Below are 19,952 nucleotides of genomic sequence, written 5' to 3' on the forward strand. Positions count from 1 at the left end.
TATCCTTGGATCGGAGCATGCACAGTTTGTCCCCATCACTGAACACCAAAAGGCAGGTCCTTCTGGTGAGCACAGACTTGAGCCTGTGGAGCCCAGCTACCCTCAGCCTCCTGCCACACAGCTTACAAGGGGATATTCATAACGTCAATGTTCCCAATTGTACTGCATGGCATGTTCCTCAAGCTCTGGAAACCAGGCCAGCCCTTTGATTTGCCTCCAGCCTCACAGAGGTTCCATTCAGGGAGCCAACGATTAATTACTGTTTGCACACAGTTGTGCACTGTCATTGAGGCTGCATGCTGTTTGCATCCCAAACTTGGTTAACAACAGCAGAAAGGAATTAATGCATGTAATACCATAGACTTCTCTAGTGGGAATACCTTCTTATGAGAAGTGTTTGCTTGTTAGAAACTATCACAGCCCAGCCCCCTTTTTATTTCATTATCCTTGACATCTTTAGCCATTGAATTATCAGCTACTTTGGGGGAAACGCTTAATAGCTCTTCTTGAAATGAAATACTTAAAATATGGCAACAACACTCCAAAGAATGGAAATCAAAGCAGTGCATGGGCATTTGATATGCAGTGAACATTGTGCTATAAACTTGTTCTGCTTTGATGAGCTAATTTGGCTCCAAAAGGGGTCTGAGGGATAGCTTTTGTCCTGGTGAGAAGAGCATGAAGAGGGTGGGGAGCGAGCATGTACATTACATGCATAAAAATTGTTGTATTTTCCCAGTGCAACTGCTGTTAGCCTAAAGATTACTTCAGTTCCTTCCCAGTTTTTATTGCACTAGCCCAGGGAGCCTTTGAAGGTTACAAGACTATGTTTTTATAATAAAGCTGATTATGACAGAGCTTGATGGAGCTGTGAACTTTGTTACCCGAGGGCTAAAACAACCAGGCTCATAATGACCATACTGGTTAATAATGATTATGATATAGTCTTTTAGCATTCAGGATACAAATGCTGTTTTCCGAGAGTCTGTGAAAGATACAAAACTATACAATATACTGCACCAGCAGAACTTTTTATCCCTGACTTCCTGAGATGCTTTCTAATTCAAAATAACATGCTACTCCAGATAATGTCTTTTGGGACAGCTGTGAAGTACTGACAGGTTTTGGGTTATTTCAAGTAACTTGGTCTTTGAGTAATATCAATAGTTGTGTCATGACCAAAGAGACGCATACCTTCTTTACATTGCAAATAGATTCCACCTCCCTCTGCTTACAAGCAAAAAATACCATTGCTCTTTATCTCTATGGTAAAGTATTTTTCCTAAAGTTCAAAATGCATCAAACCAGTTGGTGGTGCCACAAGATTATCTAGGATATAAGGATCCATGGCCAGAACGTGAAGCTGATTCCACCATTCCTTCCCAGCATTGCCCACTGGCACCTCATTGCCACACTGATTTAGGAGAAACCTCTCACCAGATGAAATGCCCCCAGCTTCAGACTTGGGCAAGCACAAAGGGATGCATTCCGCTTGTACCAGCTCACAACTTTATTCCTTTTGCTAATACACTTCAACATCACCCCTAACAGAAAATCTCTTTCTAGGCCAGATTACAAAACCTGCAAGTGCTGAGATACCTCAGATAGCAACTGCGTTGTTGACAGCTGACACAGTGCTCTACATCAGATTTCCCAGATGCATTGGCACACTCTATTTGCTTTCATTCAGGAGTGTATCATCTATCCACCTCACACGGGCACAAAGGGCAGGAAAACCCTGGTATGATGACTTCAAACAGGGACCTTCATCTTATGCAGGTCTGTTGAACCTGCTTCTGCCTCTACCACAAAGAACACTGGCTGTAGTAATGAAAATAAAACCAACAAAAAAACCCCAACAACCCATTCCTCAGTATTTCCAGACAATGTGACATACTGCACCTGCCATTCAGGCAGCTGTTTATCGAATTGTTGGATTATAGGTGAGTGCACAACCTCTGAGAGCAAAATTAGAAGTTACTTTATGAGTCCCTATATTTTGCCCGAATATATTTAGGACAAGACAGGTTAAGAGACAAGCAATAATTTATGCAGCACAAAGCCTACCTGGTACTGGCTAATTCTACTTTGCCACAGTGTTAAGTAATGAAATGTCACCTTCTCACAGAGTACCTCTCCTACATTACCTTCTTTATTAGGAACATCCTGAATTTTTAAGTCTAGTTCCTCATACAGCTAAGCTATATAGAAGGTGAAAATATGCAGCACAATTTTTTTTTTAACATTTGAGTAAGTTGCACATTTCCAGAATTGCAATAAATACATAGATACTGGAACAACCCACAAGAAGTCAGGATCTCCCTATTTTACAACAATGCAACAACAAATACAGCCGAAGGCAAGTAACAGTAACGTGGGCAGCCAGAATGCTTAACAGGTTCCTTCTAATTTGTGTAAATCCATAAAGAGCTGATCAAAGGGCTGTGTCTGACCATATGACATGCTCAGTATATAAAGGCAGGAGAAAAAGAAGGAAGGAGGGGAACATTTGGAGTGATGGCATTTGTCCTCCCTAATCACTGCTATGTGTGACAGAGCCCAGCATTCCTGGGAATGTCTGCCTGCCCATGGGAAGTGGTGAATCAGTTCTTTCTTTTACTTTGCGTGCTTGTACAGTTTCTGGTTTACCTACTAAACTGCCTTTATCTCAACCCACTTTTACCTGTCCAATCCTCCCCCTCCATGCCACAGTGGGGAGTGAGTGAGCAGCTCTGTGGGACTCAGTTGCCAGCTGTGGCTAATGCACAACAACCAGTCAAAGATACACTTTTGCAGTCATAGTTTTCTGTCCAGTTCAGGATGGAAGATAGTTCACAAGAAGGCTCACTATGTTTGTCATAATTGGTCTGCAATTATGTCCCAGTCCAGTGAATTAAATAGGTTGTCCATTTGTCAAAATCTCTGTCTATTTTGTAGCGGAGATTATTCAATCATCCATTTCAATAAAATAAATGTATCTCTAAGACTAGTACAACTTGATCTCTGAAAATAAGTAGTAAGGAACCAGAACTTTACTTATTTCTGTATTTGCACATTAATGAGGGGATTAACGGGCAGAGAGAGGCAGAGGGTGGAGCGTGTCTTGCTCAGTCTGTCTGCTGCTAATGTGTGCAGCCAAACAAGCACAGGGAGAGGCACTAGCTGATAGTATATATCAAAATCAAAATTACTAGCCCTTGTGGAGCAAAAGGAAGCATGAAAAGGGAGTCATGCCTTATATGCATGGTCTTTTATTATAATCTGTATCCTGGAAACACAATGAAGCAAAAACACTTCACACACAGGTCCCCAAGTGCTTAACTAAACTGGCTATACAAACTGTGAGGTAGATAATCTGGTGTTCAGAGGCACAAATGTTAACTTTTTTAATGTATGCAAATGTAATGTAATTGTAGATATCATGGCAGATTATTTAGTAACTGCAATGATAACTCATGGGTTCCATATTGCACTCATTGAAGTAATTGGCAAATTTCTCAATTATTTTAATAGAAACAGATTTGCCAATCAGACTCATTACCTTCTAGGGAAACAAAAATGTCTCACAAGGTTCTATGACCATGCATAACTACACAAGACAATAAATGATCACCATAAATATCAGAAAACAAAAACATAAATATCAATTAAATGTTATTATCCATCCTGGAGTCAGTCTAGGTCACAGAGTCAATATCTACACCTCACTGGGCATTGATCTGCCAAAAAACTGTTTGGATGTATTTTAGCTGCCACAACTGTTCAGCATTTGATATTAATACCCAGGATGTGTGAAAATATTCCTCAGGACTCTAATAGAGCAATTTTGGTGAAACTGTTACACTGGCATGTGTTTGAACCCTCTGGCATGACAGTAAACAGGAAGTATTCAGTTGCAAGACTAAACTGCATTTACAAACTAAGAAACTGCATGGATAATTTGTTTATTTTCTCTGTAAGTAGAAATTCAAACTATTTCTGTGCTTTTGTGCTTTCATTTGCCCAAAGGTATCTCATTAATTAGGAATCACGTATGTCATATAACACATTTCTCAAGGAGATGGAACTTTATGACCTACTGGTCTGGAAAAAGACATTATAGTAATACCTGCATATAGATTGCAGGTATGTTGCAGCCACTGTAAATAAGTATGGAAATACAGCCCATTTTCACAAAGGTAACTTGAAACCCTTTACATATTCAATTTTGTGAAGTCAGCGCTCAGAACACCCTCCTAAACTTGGTATTCAGTGCTGTTGGCTCCCTCTGCTTAAACTGACACAGATTCCCCCAACTGCATGTGACCCCAAATCTCCCCCCCACTGCTGGGACACCGAGGACAGGGACAGAGTTTATGGACGATGTAGATGAGACTTTGGGGAGTCAGGAGCAAAACAGTTCTGGGGTAGGGGAGTTCCTCTGCACGTCCATGAAACACACAGTGCTATAGAATCAAATTATACAGCATGTAACATAGAAAACCATGGTCTGGCCCCATTTGGGTCCCTAACTTAGAAATAGTGAAAACTGTGGTTTCTTGTGCAACCTTGAGATATATCAGTTCCAGTCTGAAACAGGCCATGTGTTCCTATTCACAGTTCCTTTTTCTAGCTATTAGCAGTAGGAAAGGGCTGTGAAGGAATACTTTATGAATGTTGCTCAATCAGGACGGACAGGAAGGACTTAAGTATACATACTTTTATAATGCAAGATGAGGGTGGAAGGAGAATTCTGATACAAAACCAGAAAGTCAGATTTTCGCAATCTTTTCAGGAGGAGCTCAATTCCATTCACAATATTTGGCAAAAATAATGAACGACTTTTCAGTTCGCATAGTCCTCATCTGTCTTTCACACAAAGCTTCACCCAAAAATAATTAAATCAGCATCACATTTTTTGCTTCATGAAAGTGGCCAAAACCATATATCAAAGTAGTACTACTGTAAACAGATATAATAAAAGGTAAACAGATTGGTTTCTTATTATGCACTCCCTTCTCCTTTTACATTTAATGATAAAATTTAAGTGACAAAAGCTAAGAATTATGATCTTTTTATTCACTGATAGTCTAGAATGGCCTGTCCAATTTATTTAATTGCTCATCTCAGGTGCTATAAACAACCTGTCTCTCTAGCAGAAGTCTAATCACTTTACTGGGTAAAAAGAATCAGTGCTATGCCAGAATTTAAATTTATTTACTCTCTTGCAGAGATGGATCCCTCAGAATCAGAGAGTTATTCCACTCAACTATATCAGAGTACTTAAGCTATAGAATTCAATGTTTAAAAATGAATAAATAGGCTATGCACAAGAAGAACGGCTTGAAATATTAAAGTTCTTGCTGAGAAAAATGTACTCTGTGCACCATAATGGGACAGAGATGATTGCATAACTGCACACTTTGCCTATACCTTATTTTCTATATAGTGTATCTGTAATCTTAACAAAAGATAGATAGACAGATAGATATCCAGAGAGAGTTTAAAAGAGTAAACAGCTTTAACACCGAATAATCTTTCACAATGTGACTGCATGAACCTGGTTTTGTCTCAACACTGCTTCTGAGGCTGGCTGGCAATATGGAATGAGTGCATGAAAATCATGAACAATCTGCCCAAATATTAGCTTAAATATTTAAATTAAAGGCCCCCAGCTATTTTTGCTCTCTTCATAACTTTCTCTTTAGGAAACAGATACATTCTTAAATTAACACAGGTGAAGGCAACAGCCTAATAAAGTCAAACTGCCTTAAAACCCATGTTAAGTTTGCACTGTTTTCCATCACTTACCTACGGTATCTAATTACCAGCTAACGTTACCAAGTCAAGCTAAAATCCCAGCTCCCCTAATATTTTTAATTGAGTGATTTACACAAAAATTACAAAGGACTGTCTTCAGAGGGATTTTACTTTGAACTGGAATTAAAGAACATGCATTCTGTTTGGGTTTTGTTTTCTGTCAGTGAAAACAAAGCTTCTTTTCCTGTTAACATCTGAAGGATCAAGTAGTGTAGGATGCAGGGACAATTTCAAAAGGGAGTTCTTGAATGCTGGTGGAAAACAAACTGTGTGCCCTGGTTCCTGCCAGCACAGTGGATGTGGGCAGTACAGCCCTGTGGGTTTGTCCCCTTGGGGAAGGTAAAATAGCCCCTTCTGCTATCTCCTCCCCTGGCCAACCTCGGTATTGATTGCTTTAGGTCACCCTTGAACTATTGTTGTTTAATACCAAGGAACAGCATTGGATAGCTTGTTCTTTGCTTATAAACAGTTCAGAGACAAAGGAAGAACACCTCCCTCTTTGTTTTTTAATGAAGGCTATTTTCTGGCTGACAGCAGTTTTTGTGAATACATATAAATTGCTCCGTATTATTCTCTTCCATATGTAACAGTGTGTGCCTATAGTTGCTGTATTTGTTTTCCTTTTTTTTTTTTTTTTTTGGTTAAAAAGTAATAAGCTCCAGTGTAGCAGGACTCCAAAGAAAACCTCCCCACAAATGTATATTTACATTCAACTGTGGGCATCATAATTTCTGAAGTCACATAGGCTGAAGTCCAGGAGCAGAAGCAAATGCAAGTTGATGCACCTGGACCCAAATTGTCCTGACACTAAAAAACCCCAGGTGGAAACACCCAAGCAATTCCCTGCCTGGCTGGTGCTACTTACAGGAAGAGAAAAGTAGAGAGGTCATCCGCATAGAAAGCCATGAGTATGAAATCTAAGCAGCTCCAGATTTTGGGTCAAAGCCCAATCTCTCCTTCTTTTGACTGAGGCATGTGCAGCTGAGAAAAGATGTTTTCATTTTTTTCAAGGGGCAGGAAAAAAAACGTGCCAATGGTTCATGTTTTACTTAAAGCTGCAGTTGAGACTTCACAAAGAAAATCTGTGCATCATTTATTTCTGGTTCAGAGGACTTACATGCTCTTTCTAATGATCTGGGCCTTCAGTAGTGTGTAATGCTTCCCAGTCCCCAGCTTAGTGCTCATGCAAAATTGAAGCACTTTTAAAGCAGTTTAGAGCCTACAGATGAATCTCAATGTGCAAAAAGAAATAATGGTTGTTTAGCACTTCACAAGAAGCAGCAGAGGAAATTATGAAAAAAAAAAAGAAATCTATTGCACTTCAAACATCTGGGAAGCCAACCATGAGCATCTGAATTTCGAACAACATGTTTACATTCCCGTCACATAGTGGAGGGGGGCAGGGAAATGAACAATAAATGGGTTTGTGAATGAATTTATATAAAAAAATATACACCAAGTTGCTTATAGTACTGGCTTAGTGACATACACATGTTATATATATATATATATATATATATATATATATAAAATATGTGTCTGCATGTGTACTTATGTACCACATCTACTCTGTGTAGTTTTGAGAAGCAGAGACAACTAGAAAACACCTTATTTCTGTGAATTTGAGGCAATGATACAGTTCAGTGGCTGGTGCAGCTATTGTGGGAACAAGGACAGCCTCAATGTGACACAAGGGGTCACTCAGGAGCCTTCCTCAGCAGTTGTTTTCCTCTTTTTTTGTCCACTATGTGGACTGCAGAAACAGCAGGTTTAAGAGTTCCACCAGTTTTTGCCCTTGTTATTCTGCATGCTGGGGATGGCATCTCACAGCCGACTTACAGATTTTGAGAAAAACAAACAAACTAAAAATAAAGGGGAAAAGGCAAGCAGGTGCTTTTAAGGCAGCTTTGTCCAGTGCACTGTCAAGTAAAGGGAGTTTCTCCAGACAGAGTTGAAGCTCTGGGAATTTCCTGTCTGCTCTCCCATCCAGCGTGTTTTCAGGGCTGCGCCAAGGCAGCAGTCAAAACACCAGCTCCTGAATACCAGGAGGTTTTTCTTAGTTTCTAGCAAACAAAAGAATCATCACAGGAAAGCAGGCAAAAAGGCAGCCTGGTGATCACAGAAGTCATTTGATGTGTACATGTTTCTGGATGCAGCACAGTTAATGATACTTGTTAGCTAGAGTGAATCACCAGGGATGCAAGCAAGCTCCTCTGCAGATACATGTGACTTTGACTTGAAAAAAAAGACCTTTTCAACTATGTAAGTAAATGCTGTCAACAGGATCCCTGTAATCATTGCTACTTCTTTTTATAATTTTTTTGTAAATACTCACTACTCCATATTCCAAGACAGGTTTCCACCTGAGCTGAAAAACAAAAGCATTAAAACTAAAGCCCAAAGCAAGGTTGATCCACTTCCAGGCATCACTATTCTTCTGGGCTGGCAGTCCTTACTCCTCTTCAGAGGAGGGCAGCAACTGACCCAGGTGCAGGATCAGCATTCATTACAGAAACAACATTATACATGACACCGGGAAGCCAAAAGCTGCAATCAACCAGCCAAGAGGAAATCAAAACCTGGGAGCAAAGAACAGGAGAGGCTGCAATGGCCTGATGATCAGTATTCAGGGGGTAGAGGAGACACAGAACACTCTGATGAAAGACTCCCTTTCTGCTGTCACAATCAAAATATTAAGAGGGATGAGAAGTTATGAAGAACTCTGAAAGGCATCCCATCAAAAACCTGCAGAGAAAGAACTGTCCATAACCTTGCAGGTGAATGGCAGTCCTGCTGGTACCTACTACAGCATGCTGCTCAATTTATTTACAAATCAGGAAAGCATGGGAATGACAAAAAGAATACAAGCAATGAACCTGTGAAAGCACCACAAAATTAGATCCTGTATGGGTCAGAGCTGCATGTGACATCCACCTCTCTTTTCCTTACATGTTAGTGATGATTGGGTATCCTACAAGCATAACAAAAAAAAACCTTGCTAAATCTCATCTATGTGCAAATCTTGCTTACATACAAATGGTTTTGGTTGGTTGTTTTTTCTGTTTGTTTAGGGGGTTTTGTTCCATTTTATTTGGTTTTGGTTTCATTTTGGTTTTTTTTTTTGAGGGGGGAGGGGGAAAGGGAAAGTATTTCTCCAGTGTAGTTTTAAACAACAGGAATTCTTCCTCAGACAATGATTTCACCACCTAATGAGCTAATTTAGGAAAATACAGAAGTTCCCATTCAGGTGACTGAGATACAAGCTTAGATACTCAACAAAGGAGCCTGGACAACAACACTTAAATGTCTTGCACAGTCACCAACACCCCAATGTGTCTAAACAGTGTTAGACTACAGCCAGGCCACCCGACTGCATCAGACTATAACTTGTTCACATAGAAGAAAAAGTAAGGTATAATTTTGAGCTTTCATATCCTAAATATTTTCAGGTATTTTTGCAAAGAAACGACAGATCTACTAGTCCTGCTCATTCTCACATTTAATTAACTGAAAAAGCTACATTTATAGGATGCAAATGTTCCTGTCAGGGTGCTACTGACTGCAGCACCTTTTTTTTTCACAGCACACAAGACCTTGGCCGAACTCTTCTTTTCTAAAATGCTCTTCTTTTCTGCCATTCTGTTATCCAAAAAACAGTTGGTTTCCATTTAGGCCAGTGGGCGTAGGATGGAGACTAAGCTTTGGGACTCACTACTAAATCAAGATCATATTTATTAACCTTTCAGGAATCAGACCACCCTCGTGATGGGGGCTCCAGGTCCCACACAAAGGGCGTTTGGCTCCAAAGGAGCCAGCAGCCATGGATGGAAAAAGGAAGGATTGCTGTGCAAAGCTGTGGCTAGTGTGAAGCTGTGGTGGGTGGACTGATGTCAGAAGACGTTTTGGGAAGAATTAATGGGATTATGAGTGTGTAGCAAAGGGTTTAATGAAGGAAAAACTTGCAGGATGTAAGATGCAGGCTGGAAATATTCAAAGGGCTATCCTCAAATGCTTCAGATGAATGCACTAAACATTCATATTCCTCTTCTAATTATTTTAAACAACTTTATTTCCTGTCTTAGATTTGTTTTTCTAGAAGCCCACAGGAAACCTCCAGGACAATTGGGCAAACAGCTGCAGATAGGAAGTTAATGCTGCAATAAGAAATGAATAAATATCCTAAAGCTTTCATCTTTTGGTCCCAAAGCACTTTGCAGAGGTAAATAACAGAGACAATGAGTGATTTGCACAGATAGATGGTGAATATAAAGAAAATTTGGAATAGGCAAATGACCTCTCCTGTGGGCCTATCATTACTCAGAGGAAGAGCACAAGAGGGATTAACCTGCAGGAAGAGTAGCTCCCTCTGCACCCCTGAGTACCATGCAGGATACAGCCAGTGTCAAGGCTGGGAGAGCCTGCCTTTGTCAACTTAGCAGCAGGAGGGCAGAGGGTTTGTAAGGTCCACAGCTGCTGTCTGCAAGGTGGCTGGGCACACACTCCCACAGGGAAAGGGCAGCATTAGCAGAAAGACACGCAGGTGTCAATGGCTGTGGACACAAAAAAAAGGTGTCTAGGTCTCTATGCTGGAAGCAGCCTTCCACAAAGGCTTGGACAAAACCCCCACATACAACAATTTGATTAAATAAGAAATTAATGATATGTTAATGTACATATTATAAGCAAATACTATACTCAGTAACATCTAAACTAAAGCCCCCCAAGCCTTTTGCAGGCCTCTATATAAAAAGGTAATCTCCCTGGGCTTGGGGGGTGGTTTGGTATTGCCTGTAAGAGTTACCTCCAGAATCAAGTATCTGGTCCAATGGTTTTATTCTCTATATAAACGGTTATTTCTCTTCTTTAGGTAAGTCATGACCTTAGCAATTTCTCCACTCACTTCAAAAAACCCTACTGCTTTAAATGCATATCCTAGAAAATGGTAAATCTCTGCCTTTCTGTGTGTTTCTTCCAATGGTTCCAAAATGGCTAGTTTTTCTATCCAAATATACTAATTTCTCAGGAAAAAAGTGCTAACTTTGTCTGCTTGAAAAAATTGTCTGCAGCAGCTGTGTTGTTTGGTATTCCCTTGATCTGGGTGTGCTGGATTTTGAAGATGCAAACTGAGAAGAGAGAACTTCTCTTGCAGCAGTGATGGGCACAGGGCTCTTCTTCCCCAGAAGAGCTCCCTGTCAGGCCCCAGGCAGGGACAGGCCCAAGCAACAGCAAAAAAAGGGCTGCAACATAATTTCAAGTAGGAAAAAAAATCATAGGTTTCTTCATATATTTTGCGTAAATAATCAAACTGCATTTCCCCAGAGAGTTCTGGTTCTTTGGAGAAATAGAAGTGTGATTTTTTTCTGCACCAGCTGTAGCCTTTCAGACCATACATGTAAGTATGTTTCACTCCCAGCATCCTTTCAAAGAGGGGACAGACTTTGAGTTACTAAAGAAAATCGACTGTAGTATCAATTCTAACCCACATCTCAAAACTATTAATAGGACCATTTGGGAAGAGATACTCAGACACATTTTTAAATTTCCTTGAAATAAGCTGGATTAGGGCAGAGTATTTAAAAAGCAGAGCTAAACATTGGCAATATGTTCCTGAGAAATAATGATTTTGTATACGGGTGCTTGATGTTTGTAAAGGATTTGATCCCATGATAAATGGAAAGTAAAATGCCTTGTGACAACATTGGAATGAAAACAACCCTTATTTATGATGTGTGGTTACCCTTACTAACATAACCTCAAGGTATTCTACTCCAGAGAGTCAAAGTATTGCAGGCTAAGTATAACTGCAGCATTTAGCATCACATGCCATCTATTCAGTGAAGTTAATAGGGACACTGGACACATTCGTTCAGAAAAACAGCTTTGTTTCTTATCTTTTGAATTCTTCAAAAATAATACAGAGAATTAGGAGGCTACAGCAGGTCAAGAAGTAAAAAGAGATTAAGGAAGACAGAGGTGCAGAGAAGGAAAACAGTAGTAAGGAAAGGAAGATCTATGGGTCAGAAAAAACAGGTAAACCATCCCTCCACATTTCTCTCCCTGAGCTGTGCTTATTTGGTGACTGGAGGCACTTGAATTTGCTATTTGGGCTGCCAAATTAAGTTTTTCAACACTACTATTCAAAGAAGTGCTATACTAAGAAATAATGTCCTCTCTTACTTCTAAAAAAACCAAAACTAAAACAAAACAAAACAAAAAAAACCTAGGACAAATAATCACAGCTTCTTAAAAGGAGAGACTGTATAATGACCTTTGCTGTACAATCCAAAGTCCCAATGTCTGTGACTTCAGTCATTAGGGCAATACAGCCTTCTAAAATGTGGTGTCACAAACACCAAAATAAGTGGCTTTCATGAGATGTACACACAGAGAAGAAGATAAAGTGACAGAGCATTTTGTGCTGTAAGTGATTTCCCTGCCTCTATACATGGTGCCAGAAGAGCAGTCACTGTGAAGGTTTCCCCTCTGCTGTCTTGGCTGCAGCATCTTGTAAGAGATGTTTTAAAAGCAAAAGGGCAGATGTCAATCTTTGATCTTTCTGTTGAGAAGGTGATCTATTAAAGACTTAGCTAGCTGGGTACCTACTCCCTCGACAGGCTGCCAAACCCATTGCTTAAGGTAACAAACTCCTATTTGCCAGATCAATGCTGACCCCACATCAAAAGCTACGTCTCCCTCTGTCAAATCTGCAAGTCATACAAAAATACTTTATTAATGGGGAAACATAATGGTGGAAGGTAAGGACTGGAATCACAGTGGTCTCTGTGTAAAGAAACTGAAACAAAGAAGTGTGAGATTTCTGTCTGAAAAGAAGCGCATATTTGTCCATTTCATTGCAGTTTGATAAACTCTTTTAATCAGAAAAAAAAAGCTTTCTCTGAGACAGATTCTTACTTTATCACTTGTTTTTGTTTTTTTTTAACTTGTGGGGAGGCAGAGAGTTTAAGGGACAGCTGAAGGGGAAGTCCTTGGAGCAATCTATCCTCCTTGCTGAAGGCTGTGTGGCATTGGGGATGCTCCTGGAGGACATTACATGGGAGAGAGGACTGTCAACTTCACCTTCTCCTTTACAGAGCCTCCCTCAGCATGCCTCTTTTCTGGGATGGGACAGATGAGCTTGCTTGTTTTGCATTAGCTGGAGTCTCAGGCCAGCCTTGAGTCCTTATTCACCCTTACTGCTATTTGGGAACATGGAGGAAGTCATCAGCAAACTCCCCAAGCCCTCCTCTCCCTATGTGTCCCAGCAAAAGAAGACAGACAATGTAGGCAAACAATAATGCTGGTTGAATTGTCCAATACGTCTATTTAATTAGCGCTTAGAAGAGTCACAAATGATTTGAAGGAGAGAGAAAAAGAACATTTTCCTGGCCTTGCAGAGGGCAGGAGGGGGTTTATAGATAATTTCACCTTAGAAGTCACGGAGAAAATACTATAATGCACATCCAAATTGAAAAGGCAAAGAAAATTATTTTTTTCTATTTTTCTTTCATACATCACTGGGATGTGGGGTTTGATTTAGCAGCATTTAATCTCTCTGGACAAATGAAAGGGATGCAACACACTGATTTTCTGTACGTTCACAATTCTCCCACCACTGTAGAACTGGTGTGTGTGTTTCTCAGTAAACATTTCTCCATAAAAAGTACACATGTAAAATAAAATCATAGAATCACAGAATAGTGTGGGTTGGAAGGAATCTATAAAGTCTTCTAGTCCAAAACTCCTGCAATGAGCAGGGACTTCTTCAGCTAGATCAGGTTTCTGAGAGTCCCATTCAGACCTACTATGAATGTTTCCAGGGATGTGGCCTCTACCACCTCTCTGGGCAACACATTTCAGTGTTTTGCTTCCTCATTGTGAAAAAATCTTTTGTCATAGTACTTCTCTGATGCCGAAAGGGTTTTTGTTCTGATTTTCACATTTTGTAGATTTTAGGAACACAGTAGTTGTAAATTTTTAGAGGGTTAATATTTCTAACAGTTTAAGTTTAATGCCTTTCTATCACTACCCCTGTCCCAGAACAGGGAGCTCAAATTCCTTTAGCTAATTAATCTTGTTCAGACTCCTTTCCAAGGTAGAGCTGAAGGATATCAGAAGCCTACAAAACGAAACATAAACACAGGTCAGAGTGACCCAGAAGTCAGAACTGGATGAACTCCAAAGGACCTTTGTGTGCCCGAGGAAGAGGAGCTGATGAAGACAGAGGATCTTGACGATCCCAGACCGAATTCCAGGGGTTGGAACAAGGGTTGGACCAGGGGTGGAACCAGGGCTGGACTGAGAAATGTGTAAAGCAATGATTGGAGGGATCTTATTATAAAAGCCATGGAAACTAGAACTGAAGGGCACATGCATGTCATCATGTATTCCTGTGGGCCGTAGGCCTGTGATATTAAAGGGCCTTTCCTTTTTATCTTACCCTACACTAACGTGGCTCGAAGTCTGTTTTTGGGGGGAGAGGTCATTCACGGCATCACTCAGAGGGACTGTAATTTGAAAATGTGCACAAATTGCTCTAACGTTATTGATGCTACTGAACTTCCTGCCCTCTGACAATGGAATTTTCTTGCCCCTCCAAAAGCATCAATTCTGCAGGGCTCCTTTTATTTTTGTTGCTGTTATTTTTCATGACAATCAGCTATAAAATCAAATGTGCTCCCTCAAAAAAACTGTCATCTTTGTTTTTTAAACCCAGTGTTCTTATTCTTTTCCACATTATTGGGAAAATATTCCCGTAAAGACATAAAAAAGACCATGCCCTGCCTTGTGTTTCACATACATAGGAAATGAAAGAGTCAAAGATGTGCACTGGACATTTCCAAAGCACGCACACGACTTCTTTATGAAAAGGCTCAGCTTTTTCCATAAAGAAGAAAAATTCCATTGAGTCTGAGGATGAAAAAACAGAATGTAATGATCTTCTATGTAAAGCCTCTGGGTTCTTAAACTTGATCAGTGTAAAATATTTTGCAAAGCACTCTTTTCAGGCTAATTTAATTAAATAAAGTTGTATTAGAACAGCCTGTCACTCTTACAGTTCTCATCCTCTCCAACCAGAAGGCAACTCCCAGAGTCCCTGTGCATGTTCTTGACAGCCATGGTTTACCTACTGATTAAAGTATCTCACAGTGAAAGTGAATATAACTATTACTCTTATTTTGTATCTTCTCTCAGCTACAAATTAAAGAATACATGAGAAAATGATATAATTATTTTCCCCTCTTAAAAGGTAACCTTCTTAATCTATTCAACATTTCTATCTAGCAGCTCTCTTCGCTCTAATTCTTGTGCCATTGCTATTGCTGTGCTGCTTTCTCTGGCCTTATCAATGACAGAAAAAAATTTGCCTTATAAGAAAATTTCATTCCTGGGCACAGGCTCAAAGTCCATGAACACATAATCTTTTGCAAATCAAAACTTATTTCTCTCTTTCATGCATCATTTAGAATCCCAAGATGATGTACTGCTAGCATCACACCTGTATTTTAGTTCGCTTTCTTCCTGATTACCCATCCTCCAGAAAAGAAAGCACAAGTGACCTTTCTTTTTTCCTCTCATATTTTATTGTCTGTTTGCCTTGTTTTCCTTTGCTTTCCTTGTCTATGTAAAGAACTGAAAGACAAAGTCTGGTTCAAAAATGGCAGCAATATACATCCTCAGCATGTTCCTCTCCATAAGGAAGCAGAACAGACTTTAGGAGCAGTAAAATACCAGTATAAAAAAGAGAGCACCTAGTTTTCAGTTGCTGGGATCACACAACAGACCCTGAAGAAATACTGTGTAACTGAGATCCCTTTGAGCCCCTAGTTACTCATGTAAAGGCCAGGCCTAATGTGGTTTGTGGGCAATTTCACCTGCCTCTCTAACCACAGGCCTGAAGGCAGCAGCAATTTAGGCTTCGACTGCCATCCTTACATCACCCTTTGAGCAGCTCAGTCATTACTGCTGAACTCTGGGTTACAACTTCACTAGGTAGTCAAAAACAGCAAAAGAAACCCAAGTAGTCTCCAAAGTCATAGAGTCAAAGAGCTTTACAGTGCAAACTGCCAAGCTGATACCTCCTTGTTAGGGCACCAGAATGAATTCTAGCAGTCACTGTCTCCAGTTTTTTTCTTCATCCTAATCTGCAGTAAATATATTTTCCTGAACTTTCATTGCTTTGAAGAAAATAGTATTTTACAACTACCTTAAATAAATTGTTTACCCATTTCTATACCAATTATATGCCATGAGCCCTAGATTCTGAATCTGCTTGCAGGAAGGTGCACAAACACTGCAGCTGTGACATGTATTAACCAATATACTGCCAACAACCAGGGTGACAATTTGGGGTTTTGATGACAGCTTCATTTTAACAAGCTATTAGTGTGACTAGGTTTGTGGGTCTTGTGCTAATAATCTGATGTGCATAGCTTTCACACCCTCTTCCCCCCACCCAGCTCCAGTGGATTATGTTAATCTTTAATTGGATATGGTTTTTATCTACATATAATTGCTGCTGTTTGTTATGCAAAACATTTGTCCTCTAATATATTCTGATGCATCTTGAATTTTCAAGACTGGCCTTCTACAACTTGTACAATGCGATGTACTTCTTCAGCATCACAAAATTCCCCCCCAATGAGATTTTTGACAAAGAAGAATGAATTCTTCATCTGTAGTGAAATATTTCCATGTTTCTAAATGGTGATGTTAATAAAAGCTTAAAAAATTAACCCAATTATAGCTGTCCTCCTATTGGTCCTTTTTCATTTCCTTGGCCTCCCATGGAGTAAAAAAAGCCCTGAATATGTATTAAGTAACACAATTTTTTTTCCCCACTTTTTCTGCTACAGTCAAACTGGGGAAAAGCCAGTTCTTACCAACAATAAACAGGCCCAAAGTTTAATAAAGACTTTTTTCTACAGCTTTTCTTCCTACACCCACCTTTCCTTTTTCAAGTGGGAGCATGGAAAAAAGCTTATGTCTTTGATCTGTGTGCAAACAAATGAGCTGAAACAAATAAAACCTGGTTCACAAGAGACTTCCAAGACATCTGGTGGAGTTATTTTTCAAAGTAATTAGACCAAGTTGTGGTGTAATTCCCAAATGAAAGGTACCTTCTCGCTTGGTATCCAGTTATTTCTCAGAGCCATCAAAACAGCACTAACTCCTGCTTCTCTCCTTGCATGTGTCTCAAATTCTATTGATTACCAGTCTTCCCAAACACTGGTTTATTACTCAAGTTTTTAAAACTCTTTTTTTTTTTTTATTTTGTACTATGAATGTCAGTGGGATTTCTGGTATTAACTGAGGAAGGATGATAACCTACTGTAGTTCTCCTTCATACAGGCTCTATAGAGCAGGCAGAAAACTGTAATGAAAAATGGCCAGGAGCTTGCTCTGGATCAATACACTACTCTAAAGTGTGCCCAGGTGTGCTTTCTTCTTCTTTCTTACTAGAAGCTGATTAAATTTCTCCTTTTTTTCCTCGTATCTCCCCAAGAAAACATCATTCTAGAAACAACCCAATTGCTCTTTGACACTTTGGGGAGAATGTGGTTGGTGACAATACCACAATGCAAGCACTGTGAATTTGTGGCACTGGGAATGTGACCAGGGAGACCTGTCTGAGAAAGCAATTACATTTTTTTTTTTCTTTTTGTGCATGGTTCTCCTGTTTTTTGGTTTCAAACTTGGTCAGGGTGCCCTACAATCCTATTTTACTGACTGACCTGGATGCAGTAATTTTCTGTAATGTCAGATACAGAATTCACAGATGTATCAGGAGTAAAGAAAAGTAGCTGCCATATGAAACAGCTGCTAGATTACAAAAGCGGGCTTGAAATTAATGCTTACTTTTCATCCCTTCACAACATAACATAAACTCACCAGAGGTTTCATCTACTCTCTCGTCCACCACATGGTCCTTCTGATGAACCCATTCACTGTTGCACTTAAAATAGATCTGCGTGGCTGGACTTGCTTTGCAGTACAGATTCACAGGCTTGTTCTTCACAATGTAAGCCTCCTCAGGTTCAATGAGGAAATGGGGTAATGGCTCTGGAGGATCAGATGGAAAAGTTTCCGGAAGTTCGTGAAAAAAATCATCATCTGTAGAGAAGGGATAAAAAGGAAAAATGAAACAACCAAAATTCAGCTATCAAACACTTGCAAACCCTTCCTGAAAATTTCAGAAGGTGCATACTTTTTGAATAAAATGTTATCTTAGGAGTACTCCTAGACCAAGGTTTAAAATGCACTGCTGTTTTCAGACTAGAAGAAATTGTTCTTTACATCCTGAGTTTTCTTTCCCCTATGTGATGTGACAGGGACGTGCACATTCACACGTCTGGGATTGGGTCTTTGTTATCAGCAGCAGCAATACTAGTAATAAAGCATTATGTTAGCACTTGGGAGAGTTGCCTGCAAAACCGTAAAAAGAAATAATAGAAACTTTTGGAGGCTTCAAGGTCACACTTTTCAATAGGGACTTATCACAGTACTTAATCAGGTGCATGCAATAGCTAGTGCCAGCTGGGGCTGGTACAAATAGGAAATAGCACCTTTCATTTCAGATGAACAATTTGAAATCTTCTCTAAGGGCAAAAGACTAAATGCAAGTTCAATCTGCACCTCTTTGTTCATGCTCTGACTCTCCTGCTAAAACTCCTAATGAAGGTACCAAGCTATGCTTTATTTACTTTGTCTGTAGTACACTGATCTGTGCAGTTCTTGCTACAGAGAGGACTTGGGACCTGGGACAGGGCAGCTGGGAGATGGTGACATTTTGGGCCAGCATGGACAAATGCTATTGATGTACAGCTCCTCTGCATCTCCCTGGTGCTGCTGGTAACGAATAAAGTCAATATAAGAAGTCAAGAGAATGAGGAAAAGAATCTAGCATACGAGGCAACACTGAAAACATCTAACCTGCATACTTTCCTTTCTCTCTCCTACTTTTTCACAAATCCTCCTTCACAAACCCTCTGCCCCTTTCTACAGAGAAAGTCTCCCACATCAGAAAGCACCAAATTCAGTGGAGAATAACTCTTCCCATCCACGTCCCCACCTGCTGTCAGACACAAGAACGTTGAAGAGGCTTGCAGCAGCAAAGCGGTGGGGGGGCACCAACTTCTGACAGACCCACCACCAGCAAGCTGACAGTCCTGAAGGCCTTATTCAATCTTCCCTTTCTACCTCTGAAGCAGTTATCATTATACACAGTGACGGACGCTGATACTGATCGATGAAACACCACAGAACATCAGACTAAAAATACTGCGGAAGGCCAGCTATCTTCTTCCTGCGTCTTCATGAAGATGAAATGTCAGACAGCTACACCCCTGAACCTGAGACATGCTTGCACAGGCTGTGTCCAGAATTACAAGGGGCATGACTCTCCTTCCAGATAGTGTTTTTCAGAATAAGAAAGAACAGGAACAGATGAAGGAGAGAGGGGAAGAAGGTAATGTGATACCCATCCATGCTGCTATATGGAGGTAGACTGGACTAGAAGAGAACATATGTTCACTGATTTTTTCCCTCATTTTTTTCTCCTTCATAATAATTTAAAAATAGTCCTGTCCTTCTGGGTGTCTCATTTTACTAGGAGTATCAGGCCTGACTCACTTCTGCATCATTCCCTGAGAGTTAATAGAAGTGAACTGGTTCAAAGATAGAAGAAAGGGCCAATAAATAAAACCTGACATTTTTCTAACAAAGAGAAAATCTGTGACAAAATGTAACAACTCCATTTTCATCTCCAATTAATAATTTCCAGATACTCAAATTAAATTTAATTTTTTATCACTTTCTCATCCTTCATTTTTTTTCAGCAGTTTGCTTTTCACTCTGACCATACCAGCCTCCTTTTTCTGCAATCACATTTCCTCTCCTCATTAGGTATTTCTTCCTTGCTCCATTTTGTTCCCCATTTTATTCCAGAGATAAAGATGAATTACAGTAAGTTAATGGGAGTCCTCATTTGGTCTCATGACAATGAAACATGTCTGAACTGACTCAAGAGGCTTTTCAGCTTTCCTCATCCTCTTCTATGAATGTTCCCCTCTTTCCTAGTCTCCCTCTCACACACGCTGCTCCATAGACATCCACAACGCAGAAACATTAGAGATGAATCATTTCCCCTGAATTGC

General features: G+C 40.0%; 1 protein-coding gene across 2 annotated transcripts in view; it reads right to left on the bottom strand.

The window, feature by feature from the left end:
• The window catches only part of UNC5C (unc-5 netrin receptor C), a 258,693-nt gene that overhangs the window by 79,394 nt on the left and 159,347 nt on the right, over positions 1-19,952 (bottom strand). For both annotated transcript variants that reach the window (XM_071555887.1, XM_071555886.1), the window contains exon 2: positions 17,689-17,910. In XM_071555887.1, the coding sequence (XP_071411988.1) occupies positions 17,689-17,910 (222 nt within the window). The remainder of the gene's footprint in view (positions 1-17,688; positions 17,911-19,952) is intronic.

The sequence above is a fragment of the Pithys albifrons genome, chromosome 5 (genome assembly GCF_047495875.1).
Source record: "Pithys albifrons albifrons isolate INPA30051 chromosome 5, PitAlb_v1, whole genome shotgun sequence".
Classification (NCBI taxonomy): Eukaryota; Metazoa; Chordata; class Aves; order Passeriformes; family Thamnophilidae; genus Pithys; species Pithys albifrons.